General features: G+C 40.3%; 1 protein-coding gene across 4 annotated transcripts in view; it reads left to right on the plus strand.

Moving 5' to 3' along the window:
- The window catches only part of LOC123266355, a 214,096-nt gene that overhangs the window by 7,067 nt on the left and 179,434 nt on the right, over positions 1 to 27,595 (plus strand). For all 4 annotated transcript variants that reach the window (XM_044730594.1, XM_044730593.1, XM_044730591.1 and 1 more), the window contains 2 exons: positions 16,259 to 16,447; positions 16,831 to 16,988. In XM_044730594.1, coding sequence (XP_044586529.1) covers positions 16,259 to 16,447; positions 16,831 to 16,988 — 347 coding nt within the window. The remainder of the gene's footprint in view (positions 1 to 16,258; positions 16,448 to 16,830; positions 16,989 to 27,595) is intronic.

Here is a 27,595-nt window from a genome sequence, read left to right on the forward strand (position 1 = left end):
ATAACAGAAAAATATTCATTAAGGGGGTATTCTAGTCTAGAATTTTGAAAAAAATGAAAAAATTTTTTTTTCATAATTCGATAGTTTAGATATTCAAAAATATCTCCCTGAAAGGATTTTTCAAAATTCAAATTATTTTCAAAGTTACAGCCGTTTTAGTGTCGGTGCTGGTAAATTGACTGATAAAGTAATCACTCAGTTGTCTGCGTACTACGGATTAGCTATCCGTCGTCATCCTGAATCCGTTGAAGATATGAAACGAGAAATATGGGCCACGTACTTGCATAAAATTTCAACTGATAAGAAGCCTCAGCACATGAATTACCCTCCTGGACCAGACAGCTGGTGCAAGTGGCAGAAAGCAGCGGCCGAAGGAACTGAGGATGACTTTCACCATGAAAATCCATCTCTAACTGATAAGGTTTTAAAAGTTATGAAACCTATTTACGAATGCTTATCAGATGATTCTTTATTAGAACGTTTCTTGGGCAGCGAAACTCAAAATAACAACGAGTCACTTAACTCTTTAATATAGACATTTGCACCCAAACATATCCATGCCAGGTCCCAGACAATTGAGATTGCTAATTGTTTAGCAGTTTGCATTTTCAATGAAGGCTTTTATCCTATTTTACAAATAATGAGTCTAATGGGAATAAAAATAGGTCTGGAATCCCATGGGTTTGCTGTTAGGCGCAACGCAGTAAGGATTGAACGGTATGAGGTTCGAGCTTCAGATGCTTCAAAAGAGGAAACTGCTCGTTATACAGAGAGAAATGCTGAAAACAGTCCATATGAAGTAGAGGAAGGCCCAATGTATGAAGCTGGGATGGCTGATTAAGAGAATGTAAGTTATACGTACTATTTTATCAATTACGCTGCCTGATACTGAACGTTAAACTTTAAACGCGTTTTTCTCGAAACTACTTTTTTCGATACGGTGGTGCAGATATCTTAGTTTCTAATCAGCCGATTTACTTGAAATTTAGCATGAATATTCTTCAATTATCTCGTTTTCGCACTAACCAATAAAAATTGAAAATTTCAGATTTGTAATATGTTTAAAAAATTGGAGGAAGTTGAAAAATGAGTAAAAAAATCGACTTCTATTTTTAAACAGCCGCCATTTTGTGAAAAAAATTTTTTTTTCAAGTTTTGTTGGTTTGTGCGACAATGACATTTGTACTGATAAATAATTTGCCATTGTTTTTTTTTCAGATAGATACAAAGGGAGAAATCCTTTTCACGAGGACACGGCCTTTTTTTTTTCTCTACTTCAAGGACTTATATCTTTTTGAAAATTTATTTTTTTTTTTTGAAATGTATTTTTTTGTATTATTGAAATATCAATAAACAAATGATAAAAAATTGTATAGTAAAAATATTAACTGCTTCTTTTATATTAATTGCCAAAAAACGCTCGAAATTCAGACCTCTAGACTAGAATACCCCCTTAAAATATATTTCACCTAACTATTTATCAATAATTACTTCAACTTATGCACAGTGCGAATAATTACAAAAATAAAAGAGAACCTCCAGCAAACTATACTTCCATCTTCTCGCTATGAAAATCAATGATTTTCTAAAATTGGAAAATCATTGACTCTACCCCGATAAAGTTTATTCGATAAAGTTCAGTAAAAGTTACTTCGGACTTCCTCGTAGGTTTGAACCAATTAGGTGCGATAGATTTTGAGAAATTCCGAAAGTACCAAAAAAAAAATTAGAAAAACGGTTGACCCTAAAGGCCATCGCTGCAAATTTCATGCTTAAGTTCCAAAAATTACACTTACGACGTTCTTGAGCTCTTCAAGCTCAAAAATATAATTTCAGTGTCATTTTGAGCTCTCCGAGCTCAAAAATCTGGCGAAAGTTTAATAAAACTCTATTTCTTAAATTTTCAAACCGCAATAACTTTTGAATGAATAAACCGAGTTTCACGCAGTTGGTAGCATTCGACGCAGTTTCTTAAGCCTCATCGAGATTCTTCAAGTTTTGATCGATTAGAGTAAAAATTAAGATGTAATTGAAAAAAAACATTTTTTTCAGTTTTTTTTCGACAACGATAACTCACGAACGAATCAACCGATTTTGACCAGGCTGGTGGCGATCGACGTGGTTTTTAATGTTAAGAGCTCATTAGTTTTTGGAATTGATCGGTCAATCCGTTTAAAAGTTATCCAAATAAAACCACATTTGAAAAATTTTTTATTGTAGTTTTTTTTTAGATTTCTCAAAATATACCAGTCCGAATCGGTCCAAAGTGTATTCAACATCTAAGCTTGGTCAAGCCCTTTTGAATGGCGCCAACCGCGATGAAATCGGTCGAGCCGTTCAAAAGTTCTAAGAGGTTTCATACGACCACACACACACACACACACACAGACAGACACACATACACAGACATACGGACAACATCTCGAAAACATTCAGGGATGCTTCCTAGGACCTCAAAACGTCGAGATTTGATGAGAACTCGATTTTCGAGAAACGGGGTAAAACCAATAACTTCCCAATTTTTGAAAATTTTCAATTTTCTTAGCGGAAAGTTAAAAAAGTTTTTGAAATCATGTTTTTTCAAGATAACTTTTGAGCTGTTTTATCTATCAATTCCATTAACTATTCAACTCTTAAGCTAAAAAATTAGGACGACGGTTGACCCTGAAGGCCATCCCTGCAATTTTCCACTTATTTTGTACTTAAACGCTCAAAATGACACATTACGTTTTTGAGCTCTTCGAGCTCAAAACTCTAATAGCGGTTTAATAAAACACAATTTTTTTAATTTTCAAACCGCAATAACTTTTGAATGAATAAACCGATTTTTACGCGGTTGGCAGCATTCGACGCAGTTTTCTGAGCCTCATACAGAAACTTTAAGTATAAATTAATCGAACTAGCAATTTCAGAGTGATTCCGAAAAAACACTTTTTTCAGTTTTCTTTCGACAACGATAACTCACGAACAAATCAACCGATTTTGACTAGACTGGCGGCAATCGACGGGGTTTTTTTGATGTTAAGAGCTGATTAATTTTTGGAATCGATCGGTCAAGCCGTTTAAAAGTTATCCAAATAAAACCACATTTAAAAAATTTTTTATTGTAGTTTTTTTTTAGATTTCTCAAAATATACCGGTCCGAATCGGTCCAAAGTGTATTCAAAATCTAAGCTTGGTCAAGCCCTTTTGAATGGCGCCAACCGCGATGAAATCGGTCGAGCCGTTCAAAAGTTATAAGAGGCTTCATACGGCCACACACACACACACACACACACACACACACACACACACACACACACACACACACACACACACACACACACACACACACACACACACACACACACAGACAGACACACACACACAGACATACGGACAACATCGCGAAAATATTCGGGGATGCTTCCTAGGACCTCAAAACGTCGAGATCTGATGAGAACTCGATTTTCGAAAAACGGGGTAAAACCAATAACTTCCCAATTTTTGAAAATTTTCAATTTTCTTAGCGGAAAGTTAAAAAAATGATATCGAATGCCGTTTGAAAAATCAAAATCCCCATGTAGGAAAATATGGCTTGCCCAGGCCTGGCCCAACAATGCAGAACTCTGGGCCAAGCTTGTAAACCAGAGTTAGCCCAGGCTTGGTTACAGTCTGGAATGATAACGCTGGCCCAAGCCTGGTTACCAGGACTGGGACATAGTTAATTTTAAAGTCTGGCCCATGCTACTTGGTAAAAAATGATGTCAAAGGAATTTCTTAATTATCATTCTTTTTTTTTAAATTTTGATTTAGAGCTAACGCAAGTTAAAACCGTTTGATTGTTAATTTAGATCTAACTTTCGCTAATTATAGAAATAAAGTGAAAATTGCATTGGCCTCAACCGATATTTGAACCCGGGCAGCGCACTTGCCAGACAAATAACTAACCCCTACACCGTACGATCGACAAGTTGACGCACATCTCATCATTCTTATAAGCTAAATCTAAATGGTGACGGAGTTTGACGGTTTATTATTCATATAATTTATGTTACTTAATATTGTGTTTTGATAAAAACTAACTATTTTTTACAAATATTTATCAATTAAAAATGCAAAAATCAAGTTCTTATATTACTTTAGACTTCGTACATTTTTCTGTATATTTTTAATATCTTATTATCAATTTTAATGTTTAAAATTATCAATATTAAAAGTTCAACTGTAAACTATTACATTTTATTCTTTTTAAGACCATATCAATTTTGCAGATGTGCAATAGTTTTTTGTTTTACTTATAAATTTTTAATTTTAGCACATGCTTACAACTATTCGTTAAACAGTAAATATTTACGGTTCAAAATTCTATTACTGAATGATTAATTAAGTTTAGATTTCCCATTGAATGGGTAAGGCTAGGTTGCCCAGTCCTGGCTTAAATCTGGGTCGCTATTGAATGGCCATGGCTGGGGGACCCAGTTCTGGCCCAAACTCGGGAAATCATTGGGCTGTCCAAGGCTTGATTTCCCAGTCTTGGCTCAAGCTCGGATAACCATTGGGTTGGCCAAGGCTGGTTAGCCAGTCTTGACCCAAGCATGGGCCATCATCGGTAGTGCCAAAGCTTGGTTGCTCAGTACTGGGCCAGGTATGGCCCCATCATTCAACTCTGGCAGTTCCTGCATGGGAATGAATCAATTGATCCATTCGTTCGTAAGATTTCGTTGACGAAAAATTTCGAAAAATGACTTTACAATATAACAGGGATGGCCTAAAAGGTCAACTGCTTTACTAATTTTTATACTTGTGATATAATAATTCAGCTAACTATGCACTTTTCTCTCACTGCATCTATTGAATTTAAAGAGCCTCTCATCACTGTTTTGCATGCCTTAAACGCGAGCGTAAGTATACTCTACTCTCGCCTAAAAATGAAAAAACTGGGTTCTGCCAGAGTTTTATTTAAATAAATAATAATATAGTGATTAAAGTCGGTCGGCCTTCATACCGCAATAAAAAAAAACATTAATGGTCATTTTTCTAAACAATAAACGGCTGGTCCAACCCGCAATTTAGATCAAAAATGAATTTTTCAGAAAAAATCCTGTAAGATTCATGTAACACTCTTTTTTTAATCACCATAACTTTCGAAAAACAAAACTAATTCTTTTCAATTTTATTTCAATATCCCGTAAATTAATTGTGACAAGCTGATTTTGCAAAAATCGAGTTTTCATCAGATCTCGACGTTTGAAGGTTACAAGAAGGTTCCCTGACTACTCCTGCGAGGTTTTCGTTAAACCCGCGAGGGTGTATGTGTGTGTATGTGTATGTGTGTGTGTGTGTTGAGGTTTTGAAATTAAAAAAAAATCTCAAAAAATCAAGAAAATTGCAGTTACAAACATGAAATAAAATTAGGAAAACGGTTGACCCTGAAGGCCATCCCTGCAACTTCCCGCCAATTCTATACCTAAACGAGCTTTTCGAGCTCGTAAATATAATTTGTGTGTTATTTGGAGCTCTTCGAGCTCAAAAAAATAGCTTTTGTAAGGTTTTGAGCTCTTCGAGCTCAAAAGTTTGATAGAAGTTTGATAAAACACTATTTTTTGAATTTTCAAATCGCAATAACTTTTGAATGAATGAACCGATTTTCACGTGGTTGGTATCATTCGACGCAGTTTTCTGAGCTTCATAAAGAATCTTTAAGTTTAAATTGATAGAACAAAAAATTTCGGAGTAATTCCGAAAAAACACTTTTTTCGGTTTTCTTTCGTCAACGATAACTCACGAATGAGTCAACCGATTTTGACCGGACTAGCGGTGATCGACGTAGTTTTTTTATGTTAAGAGCTGATTAGTTTTTGGAATTGATCGGTAGAGCCGTTTAAATGTTATTCCAAAAAAACCGCATTTGAAAAAACTTTTTTTTTGTAGTTTTTTTGAGATTTCTTAAAATCTACTGTTCCGAATCGATCTAAATTTGATTCAAAATCTAAGTTTGGTCAAGCCCTTTCGAACAGCCCAACCGCGATCAAATCAGTCCAGCTGTTCAAAAGTTATGAGAGGTTTATACACACACACACACACACACACACACACACACACACACACACACACACACACACACGGCTGGCAAGATATTCGAGCGCATAATTCATCAGAGAATAAAGGCTGTAGTCGATCCACTCCTGGCAGAGAACCAGTTTGGTTTCCGAAAAGGACGGTCAACTCTGGATGCGATCAAATTGGTTGTTGATACAGCTAAGGATGCGATCGCCGGAACGAGATGGAAGGGTGGAAAGAAGAAATACTGCATTGGACATCAAAAATGCCTTCAACTCCGCTAATTGGGACTGCGTTATGCGGGCTCTAGAAGAAAAAAACGTACCAGGATACCTTCGCAGAATGGTAGCGAGCTACTTTACGAATAGGGTTCTGAAATATGACACGAAGAACGGTACGGAAGTGTACGAAATCTCCGGAGGAGTGTCACAGGGATCAGTTTTAGGTCCTCTGCCATGGAACATCATGTCTGATGGCCATCATGTATCCACGTGAAACAGCTATGCCTGGAATCCGCAAAAAGGATTACCCCCTCTGAAAAAAAAAAAAAAAAAAAAAAAAAACACACACACACACACACACACACAGTTTATAAAGTACAAGAAGAATCTCCATCTAGCCCTCACTACTGACGCTTTGGCACTGACGTGTTCCACTTGCTGCTTGAAGTTGAGTCGGGCATCCAGCATCACTCCCAGATAACGGATAAATGGTTGTGATGTGATTTCTTGTTCTCCGACTCTCAACTTGATAGTTTCTACCGTTTTTCTACTGGTGATGAGCACTGCCTCGGTTTTATGCTTGGCTAGTTGCAAGTTCACCATGTCCATCCACAAATTGACTCGTCTGAATGTAATATCAAATGCCATTTCTATCTCTTCGAGGTGCTTTGCGACGATCACGTCAGCTACGTCATCCGCATATGCTACAAGTTTGACTCCCGTAGGCTATGCTATTCTCAGAAGGCCATCATACATGATGTTCCATAGCAGCGGACCTAAGACTGATCCCTGTAGCACTCCTCCAGTGATTTCGTACACTTCCGTACCGTTTTTCGTGTCATATTTCAGAACCATATTCGTGAAGTAGCTCGCTGCCATTCTGCGAAGGTATCTTGGTACGTTTTTTTCTTCTAGAGCCCGCATAACGCAGTCCCAGTTAGCGGAGTTGAAGGCATTCTTAATGTCCAAAGCAGCCATCAAGCAGTATTTCTTCTTTCCACCCTTCCATCTCGTTCCGACGATTGCATCCTTGGCTACATCAACAACCAATTTGATCGCATCCAGAGTTGACCGTCCTTTTCGGAAACCAAACTGGTTCTCTGCCAGGAGTGGATCTACTACAGCCTCTATTCTCTGATGAATTATGCGCTCGAATATCTTACCGGCCGTGTCTAACATGCAGAGTGGTCGGTAGGATGACGGTTCTTCCGGCAGCTTTCTCCTTTTCGGAAGTAGTACTAGCCGTTGCTGTTTCCACTTCCGGGGAAAAGTCTCTATCTTCAGGCATGTGTTGTAAACGTCCAGGAATAATGTCGGTGCTGCCCTAAGAATTGATTTCAGGGCAATATTAGGGATTCCGTCCAATCCCGGCGCCTTATTATTCCCTACTCTATTGCCTGCCTCTATCAACTCATTCAACGTGATAATTGGGATGTCTTCAGGGTTGAGCTGGTCAAACTTGTAGGTGAATACCGGCTGTTGGGGAAACAGCGCAGTAACAATCTTCTCTAGGAGCTGTGGACACGTAGGTGATGGCATTGGCTGGAATTTCAGGTGGGTCATAACCAGCTTATACGGTCTGCCCCATGGATCTTTCTCTACTTCTGCGAACAGTTCCTTCCAGCAGCGTCTTTTGCTTTCTTTGATGGCTCTGTTCAATTCTCGACGGGCCTTTTTATACTCTGCCAACAGCTCTGCGGCGTTAAGTCGTCTGTAGCCACGCTGAGACTTTTTTCTTTTTTTAAGATACTTTGAACGTAGAATGCTAATGTGATCGTTCCACCAGTGCACCGAAGGTCTTGAATTCATGCCACGTTTCCGAGACATACTGGCGTCGCAAGCCTGGGTGACTCTTCTCATTAGGTCCTTGGTCTTCTTTTCAGCATTTTCTACGATGATCGGATCGCACTCTAGGGCTACTACTAAAGCAGTGAGGTCGAGAGATTTAACTGTCCACCCAACCACGCTGGCGTTCCTGTTGACTCTTGTTAGATTCTGGCCAATTGATATTTCCCATCGTATCGCATTATGGTCACTGGCTGTGTAGGTGTTCGATACTTTTCAAGAAAAACCTCTTCGAGCTAAGCAACTGCTGACAAATGTGAGGTCGACAATTGAGTTTGTCTCTCCCTTAGTATACGTTGGCGTGTCACCGGTGTTAAGAAGGATTACGTCCAGTGTGGCCATTGCCTCGAGAAGTGCTTTTCCACGTGTATTAGTGAACTTGCTGCCCCAGTCTGCTGCCCAGGAATTGAAGTCACCAGCTATTGCCACGGGAAAGTGCTGTCTTGCGTCCTCAGTTGGCCGATCAAGGAAGTCTTCAAACTATTCATTAGAGAGACTAGGTGGTGCAAAGCAACTGTAGAATCGGAGGCCATCTACCCATGCTGCTACGAAGCCGGCTTCTTTATTGTTGATTGTTCTCTGAAAAGGACATTTCCTGCAGGACCAGATGACGGCTTTGTTAGTGCTGTCGGATTCCCAGGGTTGGTTACTTAGGTGTCTATAAAGCTCACTTATAAGTGCTACGTCTGCCTCTAATTCGCGCACAGTTTGCATGAGCATGTCATGCGCAGCCTCACAATGATTGAGGTTGACCTGCAATATCTTCATGTTCTTGGCTTCGTTATCTTCTGGAGCGCTTCTTGGAAGACGGGGCATCTGTTCGTGCCTGCATGGTGAGCAGCCTTTTCTACGCCGTGCTGTTCATTACACAGTGCACATTTAGCTGGATTTTTACAATCGGCAATTTTGTGTCCTTCTTTTCCGCACTTTATGCAGTGCTTAGACCGGTCGACTTCGCTTTTGCACTGAGATCCGAAGTGCCCAAAGTGCCAGCATCTGAAGCATTGTATGGGTCTTTTCGTTGCTCTCATTCGGCAATTGACCCAGCCGATCCTTATTTTGCAATTTTCTTTTGGGATTTTCTAGTGGGATTTCACAACTTTCTTCAGCTTCCCTCTTTAGATCGGTCTGAATATGCTCTTTCGCCGTGTCGTCATCGACATCTTGGATCTTGATGGTCTCCTGTGGCCCTTTGCAAATCACTTTGGCCTCTTCCTTAAGGTTGTGCGCGATCGTCTTTTGGAGGGCTTGGCCTTTGACAGTGCTCTTCCTCGAAATCGTAATCAACAAGTCGCCACTTCTGGTCTTGTTGATCCTATCGACAGTTGAACGAACCTGCTCATCTGGGACGTCCTGCTTTATGCGACGCAGAATCTCGGCATACTCTGTTTTCTCGGCCGAGCGGATGATCAGTGCTTCGGGTCCGATCCATTTGCGTGTTTTTTTCCGCTTAGGCTCTGGCTTGGGCTCTTTCGGCGGCTGCTTTCAGAGTTGCTCTCTAGCTAGCTTCCTCTTCTCCTTCTTAGACTGTACTTTTTCCCAATCAATCACCTTCTTAGGTTCGTCGCCCTGCCCTGCCACTCGTTGCGGAGGACTTTTTTTTAAGTCCTTCTTCTTTGTGACTTTGTCGGTTGGCTCTGGCGAATTTCGGTCCTTTCCCTTCCCAGGCCTTGTGTCAGTTTCACCCGTGTCCTCAGCAGCAGATTCGCCGTCACCGTCGGCTCCAGTGTCCATTGCTTCTACCGTCTCAACTTCAGTTTGAATGCGTCGTCGTGATGACTGCCATTCCTCGTCCAGTTTCTTGAATCTTCCAAGAGCATTGACTACACCAGTTGTCTTGGTCTCTATCTCCTTGTGGATATTGACCTTAGTTTGGACAAACTCTTGCAGCTCAGTTGTCAGCTTTTCAAGGCGCTCCAGCGTTTGCATTCTCTTCATTTCAGCGCTTGCTTTAATCACTGCTTGTTGGGCATGTAGCCCATTTAAACTTCTGATCATTTCTTTTTGTGTCTCCATGCTTTGGTTTACCAGCGCATCGTACGGAGTGGAGCGGGTTATCTTAACTAACAACGGGTGTACCCTCGGAGATAGTACTCCTACCCCAGTTCCCTGAGGCCTAGTTGAAACTTAGCCAGTCCCAGAATACACGAACGGACTAAACTCGCTCGGAGTGGTGAAGATTCCGATCTCTAACACTCACTGCGTACTTGCTGATCAAGGCCCGAAGTGGCTGGCTCCAGATCCGCTACTGCAACTTACACCTCGGCAGATCAAGCTCACATCAGCTGTAGCCCGCATCGTCGGAAATAATCAACACGGGTTCCGAACACTCCCAGTGAGTTACAGCAGGGAACGATCGTCTTGCTAGGTCAGTTAGTGTGACCAACCCATTAAAGGAGGGGAGTTTTGTCCACGGGAACGTATTTTATTTGGCTCCTACCCTCTGTACCTTATCAACTAAGAGACCTAGTGTCATCTAAGGACAGCGAGCGTTCTCCCATCCGCTCCAGGGAGACGCGCCTGGTAGCAGTTTCTCCTCTGCCGCAGGTGTATGCATGTGTGTATGTGTGTGTGTGTGTGTGTGTGTGTGTGTGTGTGTGTGTGTGTGTGTGTGTGTGTGTGTGAGTGTGTAAACCTCTTATAACTTCTGAACGGCTTGACCGATTTGATCGCAGTTGGTGTCATTTGAAAGGTCTGCGCCAAACTTAGATTTCCTGTAAGTTGGAACCGATTCAGACCAGTAGATTTCGAGAAATTGCAAAAAAGTGAAAAAAAAAAATTGTTTTCTTTTTTCATTTTTAAAGTGAAACTTTTATTACATCGTCTCAAACTTTTTCGTCTGTGTGTTGCATGTCGCGTGACGGTCGGTCACGGAGTAGGGATAAAGTGAAAGGCGCTCGTCAGAGCAGCCAAAGCCAATATGGCAGCGCCTACAGTTCGCATCAGCTAACCATGTAGCATTTTTATTTAAATGCAAAGTATGATGTTATTTACTTCTTAAAAAACAACAAAAGGATCAAAAAGGATTCTTCATGTACGGAACTTTCATAAGAGGTAGAATTTTAAAAAATTTGAAATATTAATAGTTCAATGCTTTAAATACTTTTGTTTAATCAGAGCTTATTTTCGTTACTATAAAATATTAGTTACATTTATAAACTACGAGACTCATGGCGACAATAGAGTTATTGATAAAATAATTCAATTGGAAGGTAGATTTCGATATAATTAATAGTTATATCAAACAATAAATACTTAAATGATCAGTGAAAAATCACACTTAATTTTTTATCAAACCACCGTTAGTTCTATTACACGGACTAATACAGCTCGTCTTCCAAAAACTGGTAGAAATTGAAATTCTTATATTCTTAATAAAATCATCATTCGGTAAATGTTTGATAGATTAAATTAAAGACGCAATTCTCACAACCATAAGATAAGTTTTAAAGAAAAAAATGGTGTGTGTACTTATGTACACGAGTCAGAAGTTATACTTCTTTGGCATAAGAAAAAAAATTTTAAAGAAAACAAATGCAAAGATGATTGAAGAAAAATGTTAAAAACAATCAAAAAGGTTATATTATAGTAAAAATTTAGCTATACCGTATAAATATAAAATCATTAATTATCATATGAATTTAATTCAATATTATTTAAGATTTTTCTGAATCAACTAATTTTGGAGTTGCAAAGTATCAATTATTTACACTGAAAAAAATAATCGGTAGAGGTTACCGATTTTTTTTCGGTAGAGGCTATCGATTTTTCGGTAGAGACAATCGATTAAAATCGGTAGAGGTTACCGATTTTTTTGTGGTAGCATTTACCAATTTCCAAAAAATCACGGTGAACGTGTACGGTGAAATCACCGTGCAATCATCGTAAATTCCGGTAAATCGGATCCGCCAGGGTATATAAGCTTTTTAACTTTTTAATAAAAGATTTTTTATATACGATATTACTCATATTTATGAAATATATAAAAAATTCATGTGAGTATTCAAATGAAAGGTCTCGATAAGTGTAATACCAAAATGAGCTTTTATCGTTAAAATATCATTAGTGGACAAAATACAACGTCATTTCTTTATTATTGACATTTTTTGAAGTATAAACTCATCCTAAAGTTACTCTCATTGAGACCTTTCATTTGAGTACGTACACGATTTTTTCATACATTTCATATGTATGAAATTTTTCATATTTGTAAAATATATAAAATATAAAAAAAATCAAAAAATGATATCAGAACTTTTTTGTAGAGCGTTAAATTCTCTACAAATTATTTGATGGAAATTGCAGAGCAATGTGTTAGAGTCATCGGCTCATGCATGTCATCCTACCTACCCCCACTGTCCTATCATCATCACTATATCATAAGAATACTATTGTTCTAATAACTAATCAGTCTGTTATAATAAACCATCTGTTATAGGTGCTTATTTAACGGTTCCTTGTAACTACTCATTCACCTGAGCCAGTCTTCCACTACAGATCCCAACACAATGTATGGTTCATTAGTTACAAAAATTAGAAAAAATAAATTTCGGAGGATTATACAGAAAACGGCTAAATTAATAAAGAATTTAACTTTGACCTTGAATAACTTTTAAATGAGTTGATTGATCAAAAAATGATTTCAGAACTTTTCTGTAGAGTGTTCAATTCTCTACAAAAATATTTGATGAAAATTGCAGAGCAATTGATGGTTCATTAGTTACAAAAATCGGAACAAAGAAAAAATTTTTTTCCTGTCTTATTCTTATGGAAATCGAAAAGTGTGAGGCGGAAAACTTTAATATTAATGTTAAGGGCTCATATTTTCAGAGGCCTATTTTGGCATCTAAACGAAACTTTTGAGCCTGGTTGCGAGAAAAAAAAAATTTTTTTTTTTTTTTGAAACGCCCTAATAAATATATATGTCGTAGTAGGGTGTGTCAATTTGAGGCGACTTTTTTTTTCAACGAAAAAACAAGCTGAAAACTTGTATGAAGGTGAGAACAGAAACCTGTTCAAAGCGGAGCTCTTAATATTAATATTTAGAGGTGTCTGTCCCTAATTTACCATTTCCCATTTAAAAAACATGGGAAAAAAAATACTTTTTTTTGTTTATTTTTTTAGCTCGGCATACGTACCTCATATAAATAAGTCCATAGCATATTCTTGTAGAGAATTCAACGCTCTACAAAAAAGGTCTCTTACACTTTTATCATAAAGAAAGATAGCCGTTCTACAGATATTCAAACGTAAACTTCTAAATGTATAAAATTTTGACTATTCAAGTATTAAACTGATACAAATTAATTTATTACTGTCTTAAAAATTATTTTTATGTGTAAAATTGGTTCTGATGCCCTAACATTTTCATAAACCTAAAAGAAAAATTACTCATGTATCAAATTTATTTCTTCTTTATTTTATTTACTGTAAGAAAATCATGACCCAAGTGGAATGAATTTGATCTTTAAAAAGTTTCACAGAATTTTCAATTCATTTTTCTACACGGAGAATAAAGAAAAGTTTGGAAAATTCAAAAGTGCACGTCTCATAATGCTCATTTATCACAAAAAAATCTGGAAAACGGTTGACCCTGAAGGTCATCCCTGCAACTTCCGCTAATTCCATATCTAAGCGCTTAAAATTGCCGGAGAAGATTGTGTTGATTACTGATTACAATCAATTTAGATCAAAGTGTTACAATTTTTTTGAAGATAAAGATGCTAAATAATTGTCACTACATAACTGTCCAAATTACTAATTATTCAAATTTGTTTTTTCTTTTCTTTCTTTTGTTTTATAAACTAGAGTCATTAATTGGTAACCTAACTTAATAACTTAATTACTTAAATGGACTTTGCTTTGCTTTGAGACAACGTTACTGACTTATTCTTATTGTATTATTATCATTTCCATTACTGTTAACAACTTTTATTATTACTATGTATTAATTTATATGTAAGGCCCTTAGGGAGCTAAGGCTTCAGGGTCTAAAATTTTTGTAAATAAATAAACAAAATTGCACTTATGAAGTTTTTGAGCTCTTCAAGTCAAAAGTCTGATAAAAATTTCAAAAAACACTATTTCTTGAACTTTCGAACCGATCAATCAATCAACCAATCAACCCATTTTCACGTTCTTGGCAATGATCGACGTGGTTTTTTAGACTCCGAAAATTATTTTATTTCATCAAAAACAATCCAAAATAAATGTCGACGTTATATAAAAAAAATAAAACATTTTCTTCGATTATTCGTTATTTCATTCAAGAGTTATTGCGGTTCAAAAGTTCAAAGAATAGTGTTCTATGAAACTTTTATCAGACTTTTGACTCGAAGAGATCAAACCCGTCATAAATGCAGTTTAAGTGCGTAGATATGGAATTAGCGGAAGTTGCTGGGATGGCCTTTAGGGTCAACCGTTTCCCAAATTTTTTGTGATAAGTGAGCGTTATGAGACGTGCACTTTTCTGATTTTCCAAACTTTTCTTTTCTCTCCGTGTAGAGTAATAAATTGATAATTCCGTGAAACTTTTTGAAGATCAAATTCATTCCACTCGGGTCATGATTTTCTTACAGTAAATGAAATAAAGAAGAAATAAATTTGATACATGAGTAATTTTTCTTTTAGTTTTATGAAAATGTTAGGGCATCAGAACCAATTTTACATATAAAAATAATTTTTAAGACAGTAATAAATTAATTTGTATCAGTTTAATACTTAAATAGTCAAAATTTTATACATTTAGAAGTTTACGTTTGAATATCTTTAGAACGGCTATCTTTCTTTATGATAAAAGTGTAAGAGACCTTTTTTGTAGAGCGTTGAATTCTCTACAAGAATATGCTATGGACTTATTTATATGAGGTACGTATGCCGAGCTAAAAAAATAAACAAAAAAAAGTATTTTTTTTCCCGTGTTTTTTAAATGGGAAATGGAAAATTAGGGACAGACACCTCTAAATATTAATATTAAGAGCTCCGCTTTGAACAGGCTTCTGTCCTCACCTTCATACAAGTTTTCAGCCTGTTTTTTCGTTGAAAAAAAAAGTCGCCTCAAATTGACACACCCTAATGTCATAGTCTTTTCGCAAAATTCGTCATTCCATGAAAAACCTAGGCACTTCCAGAAGCGTCGACGTTTTGCGAAAAATTTTCAAATTGCATTTCCCGCTTAGGTAGTTCGTGAAATGACTACTAGACGTTGATGCTTGATGATAAATCATAATATACGTTATCTGACCGATTATACACGTGTTTTTCACGAAAAGATTAACTCATGCAATAATTCAAACGTATTCAAGTATTTGTTAAATTAATGAATAAAAAAGGCCATTCGGCATCCGTAATGGAAGTAGATTTCATTTTATTTCATTTCTGTGGAGGAAATGATTGCAAAAGTAAAATTTCTTAAAAATGATCCTACAATAGAAATTTTTCCATTTAGAAAAACATGTAAATTGAAGTTTAATTTCTCAGCTTTCAGATGCATTTTACAGAAAGTGAATATCTTGACGCGTTCAAAAGTAATTTGAAGCAGAAGTAGTAGAAGTATGAAATTTAAAAATTTTCAAAATTTTATAAACGTGTTCATATTGATTATATTTTAAATAAGAATAAAAAAAGTTGTTTTTTAATTAATGTATTTTTCAATTATATTACCTTTGACGCTTTACAGGCATTACATGAAACATCAAACTATAAACTACGCCCGATTGTGTAACTTCGTTTTACCACGATATGCCAGAGTCAAGTGGTCATTTGATGAAAATTATAATTTTTCACAAAACGTCGGTGTTTCTGGAAGTGCCTAGGTTTCTCATGAAATGACGAATTTGGCGAAAAGACTACGACATATACATACATAAACTTTTGAACCATATGTATTTTCTGAATCCGCTTGACGAGCTGAGTCGATATATAACAAAATTTTTCAAAAGTTTCATCATGAGAACCAATGCAATAGTTAGATTTCTATGAAATCTACTAAAAATTTATTACAGCATAACTTTTTCTCTTTCTAACAATAGATTGATTATGTTCAACTAAAAATGTAAAACTACTGTTTCATTTTCTTCATAAATCAAATGAAAAATCAATAATCGAATAGATCAAGTAATAATTAATATTCAAATTAATTTTCGTTACAGGAGGGTGAACAAGGGTACTTAGAAGGACTTGCATCAAAATATGCAGATATTTTTCAAACACACTATGGAGATGTTCTCGAACCTCTTGAGGAACTGCGACAACGTGAGACAAATACTTCATCAAAAATTTCAAATACTCAGCTTACTACCAGTTTTTCACAACCAATTTACGTACCTGGGAAATACTCAGTAAGAAAAAGAAATTTTAATTAGTGGTTTATAATTATTCAACATCAATAAATCCTTATTAGTTATTATTCATTTTTATTGTTCTATTGATTTTTTTCTTCTCAAAAAAGTCTTTTATTGAAAATAATTGCAAATACAAAACTCAACCACTAATCATGAATTATATAATTTTATTCAGGTCTGTTTGTGAGATTATATAAATCCTACAAAAATCTATCATTAAATTAAACCAAGTGTAAGTGTAAATTACACAAACTTAATGTTGAAAAGATGTAGTTAAAAAGTATTTTTTTTTTTTTTCAAAAGTGGTCTTTTTTATAAGCAATTACTATTGAACTTACCTAATTTCAAACACAATTTGATTTAATTTTTTTTTTTTTCAGCCTTCTAGTTGCTTAAGCGACAAAGAAGAAGATGAGATTTATGGCTTTGGCTATGGAGTATTCGGTCGACAAATGCTGCAACAACGACAGCAAAAACTCATATTTGCCACTCAAAATAATACATTTGATTCGGGAGGTCACCAGCAAACATACCATAGGTAAAAAATACCATATTTAATAATTACCCGAGTCGAAATTTAGAGTCCATTTAGAATCTTCTAAAATCGGATCTATTTCGGACTTAGGGGCTCAAACTAGAGCCTGTTTCCATGTTTGGGTAGGTCCGGTTTTGGTCCCACAAGTGCTACAAATTTCCGTTTTCGGCGCTTTAGGGTTCAAAATCGGACCTGATGAAAATAAAAATTAGATCTGATTTTGAACCCCTGAGTCCTCTTTTATTGTTATTTTTTTATTAATTAATTTTTATTTCCCTTTGTTGCCACGACTGGCCCGTGCCTGGTTATTAGGACTGTGCCCTAGTCAATTTTCAAGTCTGCCTTATACTATTTGATAAGAAATAAAAAAAAATTTTATTTTTTAAGAATCATTTTAAACGTCCCGCTAAGAAAATCGAAGATTTTCAAAAATCGGAATGTTATTGTGTTCACCCCGTTTTACAAAAATCGAGTTTCCATCAGATCTCGACGTTTTAAGGTCATAGGAAGCTTTCCTGACTACCTCCACGATGTTGTCACTATGCCTGTATGTATGTATGTGTGTGTGTGTGTGTGTGTGTGTGTGTGTGTTTTTAAGGGGGGAAATCCTTTTTACGGATTCTAGGCATAGCTATTTGGCCTGGATATGTGGCGATTCGACGCAGTGTCATACTAAAACTCGACGCTAACGCCCCTACCCACTAAACCCTAAACCCCTTTTTCTCTTTCCCCTAATCCCTCATGGAAACCGCCGTCAGGCATTACTTCGTGAGGGTAGGATCTAGCTACTGCTCTTTCTTCTGGTGGCTAAGGTGTTATTCTTTCCTCCTTCTAATTGGCGTTATTCGCTCTTCTTCTTTCTATGGACGCAGGTCTGAGAGGACTCCCGTGACAAACGTGTTTGTGGCGTTCCAAGCAGCCTCTGATGACAGCATTGCTTTAACTATTGTTTCTGGTTGGATTTTCCTCTTCAGGATATTCTCCAGCATCTCGCTGTAGATAAAAATGTGGGCACTCAACGAAGACGTGCTCTGCATCTTCATTGACTCCTGGGCAAGACGGGCACTCTGGGGAATTATCATGCTTAAAGCGGTGGAGATACGCCCGGAAACAGCCGTGTCCTGATAACATCTGCGTAAGATAATAGTTAACCTCACCGTGACTCCGGTTTAGCCAAACGTTGATCCTTGATATGAGATGATGCGTCCACCTACCCTTCACTGTGGCATCCCACTGTAGTTGCCATCGACTTATGCTCTTCTGCCGTTCTTCTGTTCTAAGCTCCTCAGCGCTTAGTGTAGTTAACTTCTTTCGTTGGTAAAGGATCCGTCTTTCCTCAGCTAAGACTCTGAGAGGCAAAGTTCCGAAAATGACACACACTGCTTCCATAGATATTGTGCAGAAGGCGCTTGCTACTGTTAAGGCACTCAGACAGTAGACTGGTCCAGCCTTTCTCCATGATTCTTGCTTCTCTAGTGCGTCCGCCCAGATAGATATTCCGTAAGTGAGCATTGATGTGACTACAGAAGATAGCAGTAGTCTTCTGCTCTGCTTTGGGCCTCCGACGTTTGGCATCAGTCGTGCTAAGCTAGCTACCACTGCTGATGCTTTTGCACTCAAGTGTTTGACTTGCTGCTTAAAGTTGAGTCGGGCATCAAGCATCACTTCCAGATATCGGATATATGGTTGTGATGTGATTTCTTGTTCTCCGACTTTCAGCGTTATGATCTCTATCTCTTTTCTGCTGGTAATAAGCACAGCCTCAGTCTTCTGTTTAGCCAGTTGTAGATTCATTGAGTCCATCCACCGGTTAACTTTCTCAAAGGTGATACCAAACATGTGGTTTATCTCATCTAGGTGTTTAGCAACGATTACGACAGCTACATCATCTGCATATGCAACAAGCTTGACACTTCTTGGAAGAGTCAGTCTCAGCAGGCCATCATACATGACATTCCACAGAAGTGGACCCCGAACGGAACCCTGGGGTACACCTCCGGTAATATCATACTCTTTTGGACCATTCTTCGTGTCGTATCTCAGGATTCTGTCCGTGAAGTAGCTAGCCACTATCCTACGTAGGTATCCTGGTACGTTTTTTTCTTCCAGGGCTTGCATAATGCAGTCCCAGTTGGCGGAGTTGAAGGCATTTTTGATGTCCAAAGTGGCCACCAGGCAGTACTTCTTCGCTCCACCCTTCCATCGGATGCCTTCGATGCCTCCGATGCCTTCGATTGCCTCCATGGCCGTTGCAACAACCAGATTGATTGCGTCCAGGGTTGATTGTCCTTTCCGAAAACCATACTGGTTTTCTGCCAGGAGTGGATCGACAACTGCTTCAATTCTTTGGTGGATTATACGCTCAAATATCTTACCTGCCGTGACTAACATACAAAGTGGTCGATAAGATGATGGTTCTTCTGGTGGCTTTTTCCCTTTTGGAAGTAGTACTAGTCGTTGCTGCTTTCACTTCCGAGGGAAAATCCCTTCCTTGAGGCATGTGTCGTAGACGTCCAGGAACAATGATGGCACTGCTTTTATAGTTGTTTTTAAAGCAATATTGGAGACCCCGTCCAATCCCGGCGCTTTATTGTTCCCTACACGATTACAAGCCTCCATCAGTTCTTCCTCCGTGACAGATGGAATGTCATCTATTTCATTCTGCGCTAATAGGTAGTTAAACTCGCTTTGTTCGAGGAACAACGCGTTTACGATCTTCTGTAGGAGTTGAGGACACGTGGATGATGGCATTAGCTACTTTTAAAGATAGGTCATGACCACCTTATACGGTCTACCCCACAGATCTCTGTCCACCTCGTTGATAAGCTCCTTCCAGCATTTTCTTTTGCTATCTTTGATGGCTTTGTTCAGAGATCGACGGGCTTTTTTGTACTCTGCGACCTGCTCCGCAGAGTTGGGTCGTCGGTAGCCACGCTGAGATATTCTTCTCTTCTGATGACACTCTTTACGAAGGGCGCTGATGTGGTCGTCCCACAATGTGTGTGTGTGTGTGTGTGTGTGTGTGTTTTTTTTTTTTTTTTTAGGGGGGGGAATCCTTTTTAAGGATTCTAGGCATAGCTGTTTGGCCTGGATATGTGGCGACTCGACGCAGCGTCATACTAAAACTCGACACTAACGCCCCTACCCACTAAACCCTAAACCCCTTTTCCTTCTTTCCTCTAATCCCTCATGGAAACCGCCGTCAGGCATTACTTCGTGAAGGGAGGACTAGCTACTGCTCTTCCTTCTGGTGGCTAAGGTGTTAACTACCTTCCTTCTATCTTCTGCTATTTGCTCTTTTTCTTTCGGTGGAACGCAAGTCTTTAAGGACTTCTGTTGCAAACGTGTTGGTAGCGTTCCAGGCAGCTTCTGATGACAACATTGCTTCTACTAGTGAATCTGGTTGCATTCTCTGGTTCAGGATCCTCTCCGGTTCTTCACGCTGTTGATCGAAACGAGGACATACAAAGAAGACGTGCTCCGCGTCTTCAGCAGCTCCTGGGCAGGACGGGCACTCCGAAGAGTCATCGTGCTTAAAGCGGTGTAGATACTCTCGAAAACACCCATGTCCCGACAACATCTGCGTAAGATAGTAATTGACCTCACCGTGATTCCGGTTAAGCCAAATGTCGATCCGAGGTATGAGACGGTGCGTCCACCTACCCTTCTCTGCAGCATCCCATTGTAGTTGCCATCGGCCTATGCTCTTCTGCCGTTCTTCAATTCTAAGTTCTTCAGGGATCAGTGCAGTTGAACTTTTTCGTTGGTAAAGGGCCCGTCTTTCCTCTGCTAGAACTCTAAGAGGTAGGGTTCCAGCAATGACGCACACTGCTTCTTCTGATATAGTGCGGAAGGCACTAACTACTCGTAGGGCACTCAGTCGATAAACTGGTCCAGCCTTTCTCCATGATTCTTGTGTCTTTAATGCGTCGGCCCAAATGGATATTCCGTAAGTGAGCACCGATATGACTACTGATGACAATAATAGCCTCCTGCTCTGTTTTGGGCCTCCGACGTTCGGCATCAGTCGTGCGAGACTAGCCCTCACTACTGACGCTTTGGCACTGACATGTTCCACTTGCTGCTTGAAGTTGAGTCGGGCATCAAGCATCACTCCCAAATATCGGATATAAGGTTGTGATGTGATTTCTTGTTCGCCGACTTTCAGCTTAATGGTCTCTACCACTTTTCTGCTGGTAATAAGTACTGCCTCAGTCTTGTGTTGCGCCAGTTGCAGGTTCACTGCGTCCATCCACCGGTTAACGTGCTCAAAAGTGAGATCGAACATATGATTTATCTCGTCAAGGTGTTTGGCAACGATCACTACGGCTACGTCATCTGCATATGCTACGAGTTTGACGTTTCTTGGCAGAGTTAGTCTTAATAGACCGTCATACATAATGTTCCACAGGAGCGGGCCTAGAACGGAACCTTGTGGTACCCCTCCAGTAATATCATACTCCCTCGGACCGTTCTTCGTGTCATACTTCAGGACCCTGTTTTCAAAGTAGCTTGCTACGATCTTAAGCAGGTATTCTGGTATATTCTTCTCTTAGAGGGCCTGCATGATGCATTTCCAATTGGCGGAGTTAAAGGCGTTTCTGATGTCTAGTGTCGCCACCAGGCAATACTTCTTCGTTCCACCTTTCCATCTGGTTCCTGCGATTGCTTCCTTGGCCGTATCAACAACCTGTTTGATTGCGTCCAGGGTTGATCGTCCTTTCCGGAATCCAAACTGATTGTCTGCCAGGAGTAGGTCGACTACTGCTTCAATTCTCTGGTGAATTATGCGCTCAAATATCTTACCCGCCGTATCTAACATGCAAAGTGGTCGGTAAGATGACGGTTCTTCTGGTGGTTTCTTCCCTTTAGGTAACAGTACCAATCGTTGCTGTTTCCACTTACGAGGAAAAGTCCCCTCCTTGAGGCATGCATTATAAGCGTCGAGGAATAATGTTGGAGCTGCCTTTATGATGGTTTTCAAGGCTATATTAGGGATTCCGTCCAATCCCGGCGCTTTATTATTCCCTACACGGCTACAGGCCTCCAGTAGTTCTTCTTCAGTGACAGGTGGAATGTCGTCCAGTTCGCCTGGCGCCAACTGGTAATCGAAGTTGCGTTGCTGTGGGAACAGTGCAGTGACGATTTTCTGAAGAAGTTGAAGACACGTAGGTGATGGCATTTGTTGTTTTTTCAGGTGGGCGTTAACCACCTTATAAGGCCTACCCCACACGTCTTTATCCACCTCGTATATAAGCTCTTTCCAGCATCTTCTTTTGCTCTCTTTGATGGCTTTATTCAGTTCACGACGCGCCTTTTTGTACTCTGCGATCAGCTCCGCAGAGTTAGGTCGTCGATAGCAACGCTGGAATATTCTTCTTTTCTTTAGACACTCTTTCCGAAGAACACTGATGTGGTCGTTCCACCAGTGCACTGCCGGGCGTTGGCTTATGCTGTGTTTCCGGACCATACTGGCGTCACAGGCCTGGACAACTCTTTTCATCAGGTCCTTGGTGTGTGTGTGTGTGTGTGTGTGTGTGTGTGTGTGTGTGTGTGTGTGTGTGTGTGGGTATGTGTGTGTTTTTTTTAAAGGGGGGAATCTTTTTTGCGGATTCCAGGCATAGCTGTTTCGCCTAGATATGTGAAGACTCGACGCAGCGTCATACTAAAACTCGACGCTAACGCTCCTACTCACTAAACCCTAAACCCCATTTCTTCTTTCATCTAATCCCTCATGGGAACCGCCGTCAGGCATTACTTCGTGAGGGAAGGAACTAGCTACTGCTCTTCCTTCTAGTGGCTAAGGTCTTAACTTCCTTCCTTCTATCTTCTGATATTTGCTCTTCTTCTTTCGGTGGAACGCAAGTCTTTGAGAACTTCTGTTGCAAACGTGTTGGTAGCGTTTCAGGCAGCATCTGATGGCAATATTGCTTCCACTAGTGAATCTGGTTGCATTCTTTGGTTCAGGATCCTCTCCAACTCTTCACGCTATGGATCGAAACGAGGACATACAAAGAAGACGTACTCCGCATCTTCAGCAACTCCTGGGCAGGACGGACACTCCGAAGAGTCATCGTGCTTAAAGCGGTGTAGATACTCTCGACAACACCCGTGTCCCGACAACATCTGCGTAAGATAGTAATTGACCTCGCCGTGATTCCGGTTAAGCCAAATGTCGATCCGAGGTATGAGGCGGTGCGTCCACCTACCCTTCTCTGCAGCATCCCATTGTAGTTGCCATCGGCCTATGCTGTTCTGCGGTTCTTCAATTCTAAGTTCTTCAGGGCTCAGTGTAGTTGACCTTTTTCGTTGGTAAAGGGCTCGTCTTTCCTCTGCTAGAACTCTCAGAGGTAGGGTTCCGGCAATGACGCACACTGCTTCTTCTGATATAGCGCGGAAGGCACTAGCTACTCGTAGGGCACTCTGTCGATATACTGGTCCAGCTTTTCTCCATTTCTGGGTTTCCAGTGCATCAGCCCAAATGGATATTCCGTAAGTGAGCACTAATGTGACTACTGATGACAATAGTAGCCTCCTGCTCTGCATTGGGCCTCCGATGTTAGGCATCAGCCGTGCGAGACTAGCCCTCACTACTGACGCTTTGGCACTGAAGTGTTCCACCTGCTGCTTGAAGTTGAGTCGGGCATCCAGCATCACTCCCAGATAACGGATGAATGGTTGTGATGTTATTTCTTGTTCTCCGACTCTCAACTTGATGGTTTCTACCGTTTTTCTACGAGTGACGAGCACTTTTATGCTTGGCTAGTTGCAAGTTTATCATGTCCATCCACAAATTAACTCGTCTGAATGTAATATCAAATGCCATTTCTATCTCTTCGAAGTGCTTTGCGACGATCACGACAGCTACGTAATCCGCATATGCTACAAGTTTGACTCCCGTGGGCAATGCTATTCTCAGGAGGCCCTAAAACCTATCAGAGGACCTAAAACTGATCCCTGTGGCACTCCTCCGGAGATTTTGTACACTTCCGTACCGTTCTTCGTGTTATATTTCAGAACCCTATTAGTGAAGTAGCTCGCTACCATTCTGCGAAGGTATCCTGGTACGTTTCTTTCTTCTAGAGCCCGCATAACGCAGTCCCAGTTAGCGGAGTTAAAGGCATTCTTGATGTCCAAAGCACCCACCAAGCAGTATTTCTTCTTTCCACCCTTTCATCTCGTTACGGTGATTGCATCCTCTGCTGTATCACGAACCAATTTGATCGCATCCAAAGTTGACCGTCCTTTTCGGAAACCAAACTGGTTCTCTGCCAGGAGTGGATCGACTACAGCCTCTATTCTCTGATGAATTATGCGCTCGAATATCTTGCCGGCTGTGTCTAACATGCAGAGTGGTCGATAGGATGACGGTTCTTCCGGCGGCTTTTTCCCCTTCGTAAGTAGCACTAGCCGTTGCTGTTTTCACTTCCGGGGAAAAGTCTCTTCCTTCAGGCATGTGTTGTAAACGTCCAGGAATAATGCCAGTGCTGCCCTAAGGATTGATTTCAGGGCAATATTAGGGATTCCGTCCAATCCTGGCGCCTTATTATTCCCTAGTCGATTGCCTGTCTCTATCAACTCGTCCAACGTGATAGTTGGGATGTCTTCAGGGATGAGCTGCTCCAACTTGTAGGTGAATAACCGCTGTTGGGGAAACAGCGCAGTAACAGTCTTTTCTAAGAGCTGTGGACACGTAGGTAATGGCATTGGCTGGCATTTCAGGTGGGTCATAACCACCTTATACGGTCTGCCCCATGGATCTTTTTCTACTTCTGCGACCAGTTCCTTCCAGCAGCGTCTTTTGCTTTCTTTAATGGCTCTGTTTAATTCTCGACGGGCCTTTTTATACTCTGACAACAGCTCTGCGGAGTTAGGTCGTCTGTAGCCACGCTGAGACTTTCTTTTTTTTTAAGACACTATCTACCCATGCTGCTACGAAGCCGGCTTCTTTATTGTTGACTGTTCTTTGAAAAGGATATTTACCGCAGGACTGGATGACGGCTTTGTTAGTGCTGTCGGATTCCCAGGGTTGGTTACTCAGGTGTCTATAAGGCTCACTTATAAGTGCTACGTCTGTCTCTAATTCGCGCACAGTTTGCATGAGCAGGTCATGCGCAGCCTCACAATGATTGAGGTTGACCTGCAATATCTTCATGTTCTTGGCTTCTTTATCTTCTGGAGCGCTTCTTGGAAGACGGGGCATCTGTTCGTGCCTGCATGGTGAGCAGCCTTTTCTACGCCATGCTGTTCATTACACAGTGCACATTTAGCTGGATTTTTACAATCGGTAATTTTGTGTCCTTCTTTTCCGCACTTTATGCAGTGCTTAGACCGGTCGACTTCGCTTTTGCACTGAGATCCGAAGTGCCCAAAGTGCCAGCATTTGAAGCATTATATGGGTCTTTTCGTTGCTCTCATTTGGCAATTGACCCAGCCGATCCTATTTTGCAGTTTCCCTCCAATAACTTTTGTCCTGCAGCTGCTGGTAGTAACACTGTGGCTGTCTGCGTATCCCTAAAGGCTTTACGGATCTTTATTGCCTCTGGTGGGATTTCACAACTTTCTCCAGCTTCCCTCTTTAGAGCGGTCTGAATATGCTCTTTCGTCGTGTCGTCATCGACATCTCGGATCTCGATGGTCTCCTGTGGTCCTTTGCAGATCACTTTGGCCTTCTCCTTAAGGATGTCTGCGATCGTCTTTTGGAGGGCTTGGCCTTTGGCAGTGCTCTTCCTCGAAATCGTAATCAACAAGTCGCTACTTCTGGTCTTGTTGATCTTATCTACTGTTGAACGAACCTGCTCATCTGGGACGTCCTGCTTCATGCGACGCAGAATCTCGGCATACTTTTTCTCGACCGGGCGAATGATCAGTGCTTCGGGTCTGATCCATTTGCGTGGTTTTTTCCGCTTAGGCTCTGGCTTGGGCTCTTTCGGCGGCTGCTTTCAGAGTTGCTCTCTAGCTAGCTTCCTCTTCTCCTTCTTAGACTGTACTTTTTCCCAATCATCTCCCTTCTCAGGTTCGTCGCCCTGCCCTGCCACTCGTTGGGGAGGGCTTTTTTTTAAGTCCTTGTTCTTTGTGACTTTGTCGGTTGGCTCTGGCGAATTTCAGTCTTTTCTCTTTCCAGGCTTTGTGTCAGCATTGACTACACCGGTTGTCTTGGTCTTTATCTCCTTGTGGATATTGACCTTAGTTTGGACTAACTCTTGCAGCTCAATGGTCAGCTTTTCAAGGCACTCCGGCGCTTGCGTTCTCTTCATTTCAGCGCTTGCTTCAATCGCTGCTTATTGGGCATGAAGTCTGTTTCCCCTTTTGTTTGTTTCCTGTAAATTACTCATACTTTTTGATTTACCAGCGCATCGTACGGAGTAGAGCGGTTTGTCATAACTAGGAATGGGTGTTCCCTCGGAGATAGTACTCCTACCCCAGTTCCCTGAAGCCTTGCCGACACTTAGCCAGTCCCGGAATACACGGACGGACTAGACTCGCTCGGGGCGGTGAAGATTCCGATCTCTAACACTTACTGCGTACTTCCTGATCAAGGCCCGAAGTGGCTGGCTTCTGATCCGCTACTGCAACTTACACCTCGGCAGAACAAGCTCACATCAGCCGTAGCCTGCATCGTCGGAAATAATCGACACGGGTTCCGGACACTCCCAGTGAGTTACAGCAGGGAACGATCGTCTTGCTAGGTCAGTTAGTGTGACCAACCCATTAAAGGGGGGGGGGAGTTTTGTCCACGGGAGCGTATTTTATTTGGCTCCTACCCTCTGTACCTCATCAACTAAGAGACCTAGTGTCATCCAAGGACAGCGAGCGTTCTCCCATCCGCTACGGGGAGACGTGCCTCGTAGCAGTTTCTCCTCTGCCGCAGGTGTGTGTGTGTGTGTGTGTGTGTGTGTGTGTGTGTGTGTGTGTGTGTGTGTGTGTGTGTGACTATGTGACTCGCTTATAACTTTTGAACGACTAAACCGATCGAAATTTTCTAAACGGCGTTCTAAAGAGTTCCCTCAAAATTAGATTTCCTGTGAATTTGAACCGATTCGGACCGATAGATTTTAAGAAATTTTGAAAAATCTCAAAAAAAATAAGAAAAATATTTTTTTTTGAAAGTGGTTTTTTTGGGATAACTCTAAAACGGCTTTATTGATCAATTTTAAAAACTAATCCGCCCTTAAGCTTGAAAAACCACGTCGATAGCCACCAAGCTGGTCGAAATCGGTTGATTCGTTCGAGAGATATCATGAACGAAAGAAAACCGAAAAAAGTATTTTTTCGAGATTACTCCGAAATTTTTGGTTCGATCAATTAAAACTTGAAAATAACTTATGAGGATGATAAAACTGCGTTGAATGCCGCCAACCGTTTGTGTGTGTGTGTGTGTGTGTGTGTGTGTGTGTGTGTGTGTGTGTGTGTGTGTGTGTGTGTGTGTGTGTGTGTGTGTGTGTGTGTGTGTGTGTGTGTGCGTAACCTTCTTATAACTTTTGAACGGCTTGACCGATTTCATCATGGTTGGCACCATTCGAAAGGGTTTGTTTGACCAAACAGATTTTGAATTCATTTTGGAACGATTCGGATCGGTAAATTTTGAGGAATCTAAAAAAAACTACAAC

The sequence above is a fragment of the Cotesia glomerata genome, linkage group LG5 (assembly GCF_020080835.1).
Source record: "Cotesia glomerata isolate CgM1 linkage group LG5, MPM_Cglom_v2.3, whole genome shotgun sequence".
Classification (NCBI taxonomy): Eukaryota; Metazoa; Arthropoda; class Insecta; order Hymenoptera; family Braconidae; genus Cotesia; species Cotesia glomerata.